The 12,817-nt window shown below is 33.7% G+C and overlaps 1 protein-coding gene across 14 annotated transcripts in view; it reads right to left on the bottom strand.

Moving 5' to 3' along the window:
- LOC126747571 (prolow-density lipoprotein receptor-related protein 1) overlaps positions 1-12,817 on the bottom strand; it is a 236,401-nt gene that overhangs the window by 192,375 nt on the left and 31,209 nt on the right. For all 14 annotated transcript variants that reach the window (XR_007664241.1, XR_007664238.1, XR_007664239.1 and 11 more), the window contains exons 12-13: positions 8,756-9,085; positions 7,082-7,309 (exon numbers count right to left, since the gene is read on the bottom strand). Coding sequence is in view for 3 of the 14 variants with exons in the window: in XM_050456310.1 (XP_050312267.1) it covers positions 7,082-7,309; positions 8,756-9,085 (558 nt within the window). In the remaining 11 variants the exon portion in view is untranslated. The remainder of the gene's footprint in view (positions 1-7,081; positions 7,310-8,755; positions 9,086-12,817) is intronic.

The following is a 12,817-nucleotide window of genomic DNA, read 5'->3' as shown; positions in this document are numbered from 1 at the left end:
TCCAAACTTAAATGCATGAAAAAATTAGTACTAATGGCCATTTTTTACTTCATCCGAGCCCTTGTATCCCCTTCCAGGCAGTACATACAGGATTCAAATGCAACTAACAATAAAATTTAACGAAAACTGTAATAAAACAATGAGTAAATCAATGAGTCAAATGCTACTAAGGTATCGAGGAAACTTGGGGCACATAAAAGGACTTTTCTTTGTTCCAAAAAAATTACAAGTGATTTTTTTATCTCTTCCAGGCATTTTTCACTGGAAGGGTTAAGAAATTAATCCAAGTTCCTGGAAGAACACAAAATTACCGAAATAACTGCAAAAAGTATAATGAATCTGTCATCTGTAAGTTCGTCACATTGTCCAGGGGTCTTTAGTAATTCTTTTTTTATTCTAGGGAGTTCAAGTAAATTATCTTAAATTTTTAATCGCTTCCAGGCATTCGGAGGCATTTTCTTAAATCTATCAATTCTCCAGACGCCTGGAAGAGGCAAAAAATAATTCCAAGTGCCTGGAACAAACGACTCCCTGTAAGCAATAGAACTGGAAGGATTTTAAAAAAAAATTAATAAAACAATAGACACTTGGCAAAGGTACTACGGGCAAATAGTGAGGTAATTTGGGAAAAAATGACCCTAAAGGAACGCTTTTACCATTTCAGGATCCCTACGGTTCATTAAAACGTTTTATCTACTTTCTAATGTTCTCTCCAGGCATTTTTTATAATTTTTCCTTTGTTCCAGGAAGTTGAAGTATTTTTGGCATTTTTCACTTTTCCAGGGCTCCAGAAGCATGAAAGGGTTAATAAATGATTTCAATTACTTGGAACCGTTGAATCCAGAAGCCTGAAAGAAGCAAAAAATGACTGGCAAGACCTGGAAGCAATAGGACCGTTTTTTGCTTCTTCTTGACAAAACCTGGATAAAAAAGCTTCTAGTACAAGGATTGTCTTAATTCTTGCACTAAAAGCTCAGAAATATTCCAAGGACACTTTTAACATAGAAATCAAAGTAATATGAGCCGCAGAATCAAAGTTATGGGACAATTTACCCAAGAGTGAAATTTTTTCTCTGACATACAAGACATGCATTACACAAACCTGGATAAAAAAGCTTCTAGGGCATGTAATTTCTTGATTCTTGCACTGGAAGCTGATAAATAGTCCAAGAGATCTTTTAAAATAAAAACCAAAGTAATATGAGAACTAGTACCAAAGTTATGGAACAAGTTACACGAGAGTGACGAGTTTTTCTTGCATAGAAGACATGCCTTCCAAAAAACTGGATAAAAAAGCTTCTAATGCATGGATTTTTTTGATTCTTGCACCAGAAGCTTAGGAATATTCCAGCGGAACTTTTAAAATAAAAATCAAAGTAATCTGAGTACTAGAACCAACGTTAAGAAGCATGTTACCCAAGAGTGACATTTTTTCGGTGACATACAAGACATGCATTACAAAAATCAAGATTTTCTTGATTTTTGCACTGCAACTCAGAAATATCCCAAGGAAACTTTTAACATAGAAATCAAAATAATATGAGCACCAGAACCAAAGTTATGGAACAATTTACCCAAGAGTAAAATTTTTTGTCTGACAAACAAGACATGCATCACAAAAACCTGGATAAAAAAGCTTCTAGGGCATGGAATTTCTTGATCCTTGCACTGGAAGCTGATAAATGGTCCAAGAGACCTTTTAAAATAAAAACCAAAGTTATATGAGTACTAGGACCAAAGTTATGGAACAAGTTACACGAGAGTGACGAGTTTTTCTTGCATAGAAGACATGTCTTCCAAAAAACTGGATAAAAAAGCTTCTCATGCATGGATTTTTTTGATTCTTGCACTGGAAGCTTAGGAACATTCGAACGAAACTTTTAAAATAAAAATCAAAGTAATCTGAGTACTAGAACCAAAGTTAAGAAGCATGTTACCCAAGAGTGACATTTTTTCGACCAGACATGCATTACAAAAACCTGGATAAAAAAGCTTCTAGTACTTGGATTTCCTTAATTCTTGCACTGAAACTCAGAAATATTCCAAGGAAACTTTCAACATAGAAATCAAAGTAATATGAGCACCAGAACCAAAGTTATGGAACAAGTTACCCAAGAGTGATGAGTTTTTCTTGCATAGAAGACATGTCTTCCAAAAAACTGGATAAAAAAGCTTCTAGGGCATGGAATTTCTTGATTTTTGCACTGGAAGCTTAGGAACATTCCAACGGAACTTTTAAAATAAAAATCAAAGTAATCTGAGTACTAGAACCAAATTTAAGAAGCATGTTACCCAAGAGTGAAATTTTTTCGGTGACATACAAGACATGCATTACAAAAACCTGGATAAAAAAGCTTCTAGTACTTGGATTTTCTTGATTCTTGCACTGAAACTCAGAAATATTCCAAGGAAACTTTTAATATAGAAATCAAAATAATATGAGCACCAGAACCAAAGTTATGGAACAATTTACCCAAGAGTAAAATTTTTTGTCTGACAAACAAGACATGCATTAGAAAAAACTGGATAAAAAAGCTTCTAATGCATGGAATTTCTTGATTCTTGCACTGGAAGCTGATAAATGGTCCAAGAGACCTTTTAAAATAAAAACCAAATGAGTACTAGGACCAAAGTTATGGAACAAGTTACCCGAGTGTGACGAGTATTTCTTGCATAGAAGACATGTCTTCCAAAAAACTGGATAAAAAAGCTTCTCATGCATGGATTTTTTTGATTCTTGCACTGGAAGCTTAGGAACATTCGAACGAAACTTTTAAAATAAAAATCAAAGTAATCTGAGTACTAGAACCAAATTTAAGAAGCATGTTACCCAAGAGTGAAATTTTTTCGGTGACATACAAGACATGCATTACAAAAACCTGGATAAAAAAGCTTCTAGTACTTGGATTTTCTTGATTCTTGCACTGGAAGCTGATAAATGGTCCAAGAGACCTTTTAAAATAAAAACCAAATGAGTACTAGGACCAAAGTTATGGAACAAGTTACCCGAGTGTGACGTGTATTTCTTGCATAGAAGACATGTCTTCCAAAAAACTGGATAAAAAAGCTTCTCATGCATGGATTTTTTTGATTCTTGCACTGGAAGCTTAGGAACATTCAAACGAAACTTTTAAAATAAAAATCAAAGTAATCTGAGTACTAGAACCAAAGTTAAGAAGCATGTTACCCAAGAGTGACATTTTTTCGGTGACATACCAGACATGCATTACAAAAACCTGGATAAAAAAGCTTCTAGGGCATGGAATTTCTTGATTTTTGCACTGGAAGCTTAGGAACATTCCAACGGAACTTTTAAAATAAAAATCGAAGTAATCTGAGTACTAGAACCAAATTTAAGAAGCATGTTACCCAAGAGTGAAATTTTTTCGGTGACATACAAGACATGCATTACAAAAACCTGGATAAAAAAGCTTCTAGTACTTGGATTTTCTTGATTCTTGCACTGAAACTCAGAAATATTCCAAGGATACTTTTAATATAGAAATCAAAATAATATGAGCACCAGAACCAAAGTTATGGAACAATTTACCCAAGAGTAAAATTTTTTGTCTGACAAACAAGACATGCATTAGAAAAAACTGGATAAAAAAGCTTCTAATGCATGGAATTTCTTGATTCTTGCACTGGAAGCTGATAAATGGTCCAAGAGACCTTTTAAAATAAAAACCAAATGAGTACTAGGACCAAAGTTATGGAACAAGTTACCCGAGTGTGACGAGTATTTCTTGCATAGAAGACATGTCTTCCAAAAAACTGGATAAAAAAGCTTCTCATGCATGGATTTTTTTGATTCTTGCACTGGAAGCTTAGGAACATTCGAACGAAACTTTTAAAATAAAAATCAAAGTAATCTGAGTACTAGAACCAAATTTAAGAAGCATGTTACCCAAGAGTGAAATTTTTTCTGTGACATACAAGACATGCATTACAAAAACCTGGATAAAAAAGCTTCTAGTACTTGGATTTTCTTGATTCTTGCACTGGAAGCTGATAAATGGTCCAAGAGACCTTTTAAAATAAAAACCAAATGAGTACTAGGACCAAAGTTATGGAACAAGTTACCCGAGTGTGACGTGTATTTCTTGCATAGAAGACATGTCTTCCAAAAAACTGGATAAAAAAGCTTCTCATGCATGGATTTTTTTGATTCTTGCACTGGAAGCTTAGGAACATTCAAACGAAACTTTTAAAATAAAAATCAAAGTAATCTGAGTACTAGAACCAAAGTTAAGAAGCATGTTACCCAAGAGTGACATTTTTTCGGTGACATACCAGACATGCATTACAAAAACCTGGATAAAAAAGCTTCTAGGGCATGGAATTTCTTGATTTTTGCACTGGAAGCTTAGGAACATTCCAACGGAACTTTTAAAATAAAAATCGAAGTAATCTGAGTACTAGAACCAAATTTAAGAAGCATGTTACCCAAGAGTGAAATTTTTTCGGTGACATACAAGACATGCATTACAAAAACCTGGATAAAAAAGCTTCTAGTACTTGGATTTTCTTGATTCTTGCACTGAAACTCAGAAATATTCCAAGGATACTTTTAATATAGAAATCAAAATAATATGAGCACCAGAACCAAAGTTATGGAACAATTTACCCAAGAGTAAAATTTTTTGTCTGACAAACAAGACATGCATTACAAAAAACTGGATAAAAAAGCTTCTAATGCATGGAATTTCTTGATTCTTGCACTGGAAGCTGATAAATAGTCCAAGAGATCTTTTAAAATAAAAACCAAAGTAATATGAGAACTAGTACCAAAGTTATGGAACAAGTTACACGAGAGTGACGAGTTTTTCTTGCATAGAAGACATGCCTTCCAAAAAACTGGATAAAAAAGCTTCTAATGCATGGATTTTTTTTGACTCTTGCACTGGAAGCTTAGGAACATTCCAACGAAACTTTTAAAATAAAAATCAAAGTAATCTGAGTACTAGAACCAAAGTTAAGAAGCATGTTACCCAAGAGTGACATTTTTTCGGTGACATACAAGACATGCATTACAAAAACCTGGATAAAAAAGCTTCTAGGGCATGGAACTTCTTGATTCTTGCACTGGAAGCTGATAAATGGTCCAAGAGACCTTTTAAAACAAAAACCAAAGTTATATGAGTACTAGGACCAAAGTTATGGAACAAGTTACCCGAGAGTGACGAGTTTTTCTTGCACAGAAGACATGTCTTCCAAAAAACTGGATAAAAGAGCTTCTAATGCATGGATTTTTTTGATTCTTGCACCAGAAGCTTAGGAATATTCCAGCGAAACTTTTAAAATAAAAATCAAAGTAATCTGAGTACTAGAACCAAATCTAAGAAGCATGTTACCCAAGAGTGAAATTTTTTCGGTGACATACAAGACATGCATTACAAAAACCTGGATAAAAAAGCTTCTAGTACTTGGATTTTCATGATTCTTGCACTGAAACTCAGAAATATTCCAAGGAAACTTTTAATATAGGAATCAAAGTAATATGAGCCCCAGAACCAAAGTTATGGAACAATTTACCCAAGAGTGAAATTTTTTCACTGATATACAAAACATGCATCACAAAAACCTGGATAAAAAAGCTTCTAGGGCATGTAATTTCTTGATTCTTGCACTGGAAGCTTAGGAACATTCCAACGGAACTTTTAAAATAAAAATCGAAGTAATCTGAGTACTAGAACCAAATTTAAGAAGCATGTTACCCAAGAGTGAAATTTTTTCGGTGACATACAAGACATGCATTACAAAAACCTGGATAAAAAAGCTTCTAATGCATGGATTTTTTTGATTCTTGCACTTGCTCTTTTGGAAGGTTAGGAATATTCCAGCGGAACTTTTAAAATAAAAATCAAAGCGATTTGAGTACTCGAACCAAGGTTATGAAGCATGTTAACCAAGAGTGAAATTTTTTCGGTGACATACAAGACATGAGTTACAAAAACGTGGATAAAAAAACCTTCTAGTGCATGGAATTTCTTGATTCCTGCACTGGAAGCTCATAAATATTCCAAGGAAACTTTTACAGTAAAAATCAAAATAATTTAAGTACTAGAACCAAGGTTATGCATGTTACCCAAGAGTGACACTTATTCTCTGACATACAAGACATGCGTTACAAAAACGTGGATAAAAAACCTTCTGGTGCATGGATTTTCGTGATTCTTGCATCGCTAACTCAGAAATATTCCAAGGCAACTTTTAAAATAAAAGTTTAATTAATTTTTCTCAATTATAATCTACATTAAATTTCTCTCATATATAAGATATGCCTTCCAAAAACCTGGACGCTACAAAAAAAAATTACTCCAAACGCCAAATCGAAGCAACGAATAAATGGGAGGTAAAAACCAGGTTTTAGGGCCTTAGAAATCGTCTTTCGATACTCCCAGGACGTCTGAAGTGATTTTTTATTCTGCCCAGGGGGTTTTTCAGGCACTTGCAGCTGCGACGTTGAAAAATCACCTCACGAGTGCCTGGAAAAGGGCAAAAATAACTCGTAAGGCCTGAAAGAAGTAAAAAAGTAATTCGACTGTCTGGAGGAATCCCAAAATTACTGAAATAATTGTAAAAATGTAATGAATCTGTTATGTATAAGTTCGTCAAATTGTTCAAGCATTTTTAGTATTAATTTTTTCATTCCAGGCAGTCCAAGTATGTTCTTTCAAATGGTTAATCTCTTCCTGGAAAATAATGAATGACAAAATGATTCTGACTCCCAGCAAGAAACAGAACCAAACGCCTGAAAGAAATGTTAAAAAAGTAATAAAATAATAAGGAAATTAAACAAGTAGTTGACAATTTACTGGGTATAAACTACTAGTTCTTCTATCATCGTTCGCCACATATAACAACAAAGAAACAAAGTTGATCTAGCAATAAAATGAAAAATTGAGATAGTTAGAAAAAAATGTCAAATTTAAGTATGCAAATTAACACAAAAATAACTAGTGGCACGTAAGTGTTGGGGCATAAAAGAAGGCGAACGATAGAAATAAGGCCGATAAATAATTTGTTAACAGCACTTAAATCCGGCAGTCTCGCAGGTCACTTTCTCACTCCCACTTACCGATTTCGGTTTTCCTGTTATTCCCGTCCAATCCTATGCTTTGCAACAGAACCCCGTCCGCCTGTTTGTCCATCCAATACAATCGGGCATTTTTTGAATCCACGACCAAACCGGCGGGATGAACCACGTTTTCGTCCAAAAACGTTCGATGCTCGGTACCGTCCATGTAGGCCACGTAGATCGCCCCTTTGCTTTTATCGTGGATCCAGTCGGTGAAAAATAGTAGGCCTTGAATAAATAAATAAATAAACTCAAGAAAACATTAATTTTTCCGGATAATAAAAGTGACTACTTTAAATATATAGAGTAGAAAGCTCGGATTGGATTTGTGGTCCAAAAGGGGAAATGTTGGTTTTAGCTCTTGATTTTGCCGACGTTTCGAGCCGTATTAGACCATCATCGGGGCTGTACAATGATAATTTTGATTGTAAGGGGTGGATTTAAGAAAGGGGGTTTCTGGCAGCAGTCTGGAGAGGTGGTGCAGAAGATTCTTGTATATGGTGCTAAATAAGTCCAGCAGAATATTGACTTCTAACTTCTTGTCTCGACTTCTGTCTCTATTTACTCTATGCACTTAAAGTGACCCAAATGAGTGTACGGGCGCCTGGAAAAATAATTTATGATCCCAGACTAAGTGACATAATTAATAACTGAAATAGCTGGAAGAAATCCAGCAATAACGTAAAGTCTGAACTAACAGTCTTTTTATCTAAAATTCTTTAATTAAAAATACTTCTTGAGTTCTTTTGACCTTGTGACTGAAGTCCTTGGATTATGTGACTCACTAACCTAAATGCCTGAAATCAACCTTCGAGTTACTCAAAAGGAACTCATTGGATTAAGTGAATTATTGTTTGAAGTGTTAATTAATTGGTCACTTATTCCAAAAATATAAGTTACTTACAGGCACTTGAATTAACTTTTAGAAATAAATCCTATAGAAAGAGTCCTCGCCACTGTCCAGCTTTAAAGACTTCCGTTACGCTAATTTTTAATTTTCTTTGCTTTTCTCTTGGACATGATATCCAAGAAAAATGATAAAACAACTTCTAAAGCACATATTCTAATTTTTTTTTGAATATATGCTATAATATAGTCCAAAGAATCCTTTAAAGTAAAAATGAAGTTGATCCAAGCACCAGAAGTGGAGTTATGCCTCTTTGTCAAAACTATCTTTCCTTCCTCCTAAAACTCTTGGACATGATTTTCAAAAAAAAATGGATAAAACAGCTTCTAATGCATGGATTTTCATAAGTTCTGCAATAGAAGCTGAAAACAGTCCAATTATCATAAATTTTTTAACAAAGTAATTTTTCAAAATGGCGTCCCGCCACCATTTTGAAGTTTCGCTAAAATAAGCTAGGGACCAAAAAGTAGTACTTAGGTTGCTAATGATGTGTGCCAAATTTCAAATTTTTACATAAACTTATTCAAAAGATAAGAGTCATGAACACCTAGATGTTACACATCTAGGTGTAGAACTATGGTTAAATATTATAGAACTGCATTTATTTTTTTGTAACTTATTTGATCTTCATCAAAAAGGACCGATTTAGGTGAAGACGGTTCTAAAACCGAAAATCCTATTATTTTAACTAATTATTGCATAAATCCTGCTTTTTACACCTAAATTATTACCATTAAATTGAAAAAAAATTAAAAACTAAGTCTTACCTCTAATGGGGTCCAAGGCAATCGACTTCCTATACATGGTGGAATTAGTCTGGAACAGTGTCTTAAACCTGCCGGGATCGGACAGTTTCAGGACGCCCAGCGCCCCCTTTCGCCAATTATTGAAGTACAAGTTGCCGGTGGTCCAGTCTAGGGCGAGGCAATCGGTGGCCACGCCCTCCAGGAGAGTTTTCGTAGAGTTAACGGAATCGATCAACACGCTATTTAGGCTGTTCTCTTGGGTGTTCGAGTAAATGATCGATTTGCTTCGAGGGTCGAATTCCAGGAACATCGGACGGCCCGCGTTTAAGATCGGTACGATCACGTCCTTGCCTGTGGGGAAAATTAGGGCTTGATACTGTCTAAGGCTTAAAGACGAAAATCTCGATATTTTGAAAACTAATGTGAAGATTTTATTGATTTTAGATTCGTATTGAAGCTGCTGAGTTTCTTTGCTAAAAAGATGCTTACAACTTTCCTTGTAAATTCAACCGTTTTAGAGTTATTGAGTAGTTTTTCAATGGATTGAAAAAAATCTTGATACAGTCAAAGGCTTTACAAAAATCCAAATATTTCGAAAACTATTGCACCGATTTTATTGATTTTATGTTCATATTGAAGCTGTTGAGTTTCTTTACCAAAAAGATGCTTACAACTTTCCTTGTAAATTCAACCGTTTTAGAGTTATTGAGTAGTTTTTCAATGGATTTTAAAAAATCTTGATAGAGTCAAAGGCTTTACAAAAATCTCAATACTTCGGAAACTAATGCACCGATTTTATTGATTGTGGTTTTATATGTTCATATTAAAGCTGATGAATTTCTTTACCAAAAAGGTCCTTACAAGTTTCTTAAAGTTATTGAGTAATATTTCAAATTTTGAATAAAAAATTGATCTTTATTAGCTTAATCTAGGGGTTATAGGCAAAGTTATGGTTAATAGCTAACCCTGACTTTCAAAATATATTGAATAAAAAACCCCTTTAATAAAGGATCTTATTAATTTCATGAGTAAAACGTGAAGAAAGGACGAATGCACCTTACAAACAAAAGTTACCAAAAAGAAAAACTGGTTTACAAAATCTTGTATAAAAAACCTTTTAGTGAACGGATTTCGTTGATTCTTTCTTTAAAACGTGATCAAAGGTTCAATGCATCTTATAATACAAAAATCAAAAGAATTTGGACAGCAGAAGCAAAGTTATGGAACGAGTTACCCAAGACTCCAACGTTTCTGCTATGTAGCTACTTTGACTCACAAAATCTTAAATTACATTTTTTCTAGTTGACGGATTTTCCTGTTCTATTTTTTAAAACGTGATCAAAGGTTCAACGCATATTTTAAAACAAAAATCAAAACAATCTGGGCAGCAGAAGCAAAGTTATGGACAAGGTTACCCAAGGCTTAAGAATTGCTTCTAATTGGCTAGACCTGACCTACAAAATCTTAAATAAAAAATCTTCTAATGAACGGATTTGCTTGATTTGTTTTTTAAAACGTGATCAAAGGTTTAACGCATCTTTTAAAACAAAAATCAAGACAATCTAGGAAGCAGAAGCAAAGTTATGAACCAGGTTACCCAAGGCCTAAGAATTGCTTCTAATTGGCTAAACCTAACCTACAAAATCTCAAATAAAAAATCTTCTAATAAACGGATTTCCTTGATTTGTCTTTTAAAACGTGAACAAAGGTTCAACACATCTTTTAAAATGAAAATCAAGGCAATCTAGGCAGTAGAAACAAAGTTATGGATCAAGTTACTAAGGACCTAAAAATTGTCGCTAAGTGACTAGACCTAACCTACAAAATCTTAAATAAAAATCTTCTAATAAACGTATTTCATCGATTTGTCTTTTAAAACGTGATCAAAGGTGCAATGCATCTTTTAAAACAAAAATCAATACAATCTAGGCTGTAGAAGCAAAGTTATGGATCAGGTTACTAAGGACCTAAGAAGTGCCTCTAAGTGTCTAGATTTGACCTACAAAATCTTAAATAAAAAATCTTCTAATGAACGGATTTCATCAATTTGTATTTTAAAACGTGATCAAGGGTTCAGCGCATCTTTAAAAACAAAAATCAAGACAATCTAGGCAGTAGAAGCAAAGTTATGGATCAGGTTACTAAGGACCTAAGAAGTGCCTCTAAGCGGCTAGACCTGACTTACAAAATACTACATAAAAAATATTCTAATTAAGGGATTTCCTTTATTTGTCTTTTAAAACGTGATCAAAGGTTCAATGCATCTTTTAAAACAAAAATCGAGACAATCTAGGCAGTAGAAGCAACGTTATGAATCAGGTTATACAACACCTAAGAATTTTCACTAAGTGGCTAGACCTGACTTATAAAATATTACATAAAAAATATTCTAATCAAGGGATTTCCTTGATTTCTTTTTTAAAACGTGATCAAAGGTTAAAGGCATCTTTTAAAATGAAAATCAAGACAATCTGGACGGCAGAAGCAAAGTTATGGACAAGGTTACCCAAGGCCTAAGAATTGCTTTTAATTGGCTAGACCTAACCTACAAAATCTCAGATAAAAAATCTCCTAATGAACGAATTTCATTGATTTGTTTTCTAAAACGTGATCAAAGGTTCAACGCATCTTTTAAAATAAAAATCAAGACAATCTAGGTAGTAGAAGCAAAGTTTTGAACCAGGTTATCCAGGAGCTACGACTTACCTCTAAGTGGCTAGACCTAACCTACAAAATCTCAAATAAAAAATCTTCTAATGAACGGATTTCCTTGATTTATATTTTAAAACGTGGTCAAAGGTTCAACGCATCTTTTAATACAAAAATCAAAAGAATCTGGACAGCAGAAGCAAAGTTATGGAACGAGTTACCCAAGACTCCTAAGTTTCTGCTAAGTAGCTACAAAGATTCACAAAATCTTAAATTAAATTTTTTCTAGTAAACGTATTTTCTTGATTTAATTTTTAAAACGTGATCAAAGGTTCAACGCATCTTTTAAAACAAAAATCAAGACAATCTGGACAGCAGAAGCAAAGTTATGGACAAGGTTACCCAAGGCCTAAGAATTGCTTCTAATTGGCTAGACCTAACCTACAAAATCTCAAATAAAAAATCTTCTAATAAACGGATTTTCTTGATTTGTTTTTTAAAACGTGATCAAAGGTTCAACGCATATTTCAAAACAAAAATCAAAACAATCTCGGCAGTAGAAGCAAAGTTATGGATCAGGTTACTAAGGACCTAATAATTGCCGCTAAGTGACTAGATCTAACCTACAAAATCTTAAATAAAAAATCTTCTAATGAACCGATTTCATCGATTTGTCTTTTAAAACGTGATCAAGGGTTCAGCGCATCCTTTAAAATAAAAATCAAGATAATCTAGCCAGTAGAAACAAAGTTATGGATTAGGTTACTAAGAAGTGCCTCTAAGTGGCTAGACCTGACTTACAAAATATTACATAAAAAATATTATAGTAAACGGATTTCCTTAATTTATTTTTTAAAACGTGATCAAAGGTTCAATGCATCTTTTAAAACAAAAATCAATACAATCTAGGCTGTAGAAGCAAAGTTATGGATCAGGTTACTAAGGACCTAAGAAGTGCCTCTAAGTGGCTAGACCTGACTTACAAAATATTACATAAAAAATATTCTAATCAAGGGATTTCCTTGATTTGTCTTTTAAAACGTGATCAAAGGTTCAATGCATCTTTTAAAACAAAAATCGAGACAATCTAGGCAGTAGAAGCAACGTTATGAATCAGGTTATACAACACCTAAGAATTTTCACTAAGTGGCTAGACCTGACTTATAAAATATTACATAAAAAATATTCTAATCAAGGGATTTCCTTGATTTGTCTTTTAAAACGTGATCAAAGGTTTAACGCATCTTTTAAAACAAAAATCAATACAATCTAGGCTGTAGAAGCAAAGTTATGGATCAGGTTACTAAGGACCTAAGAAGTGCCTCTAAGTGGCTAGACCTGACTTACAAAATACTACATAAAAAATATTCTAATCAAGGGATTTCCTTGATTTGTCTTTTAAAACGTGATCAAAGGTTCAATGCATCTTTTAAA

The sequence above is a fragment of the Anthonomus grandis genome, chromosome 19 (genome assembly GCF_022605725.1).
Source record: "Anthonomus grandis grandis chromosome 19, icAntGran1.3, whole genome shotgun sequence".
NCBI lineage: Eukaryota > Metazoa > Arthropoda > Insecta > Coleoptera > Curculionidae > Anthonomus > Anthonomus grandis.
The sequence above is the reverse complement of the archived record's forward strand: the minus strand, read 5'-3'. Positions and strand labels throughout refer to the sequence as shown.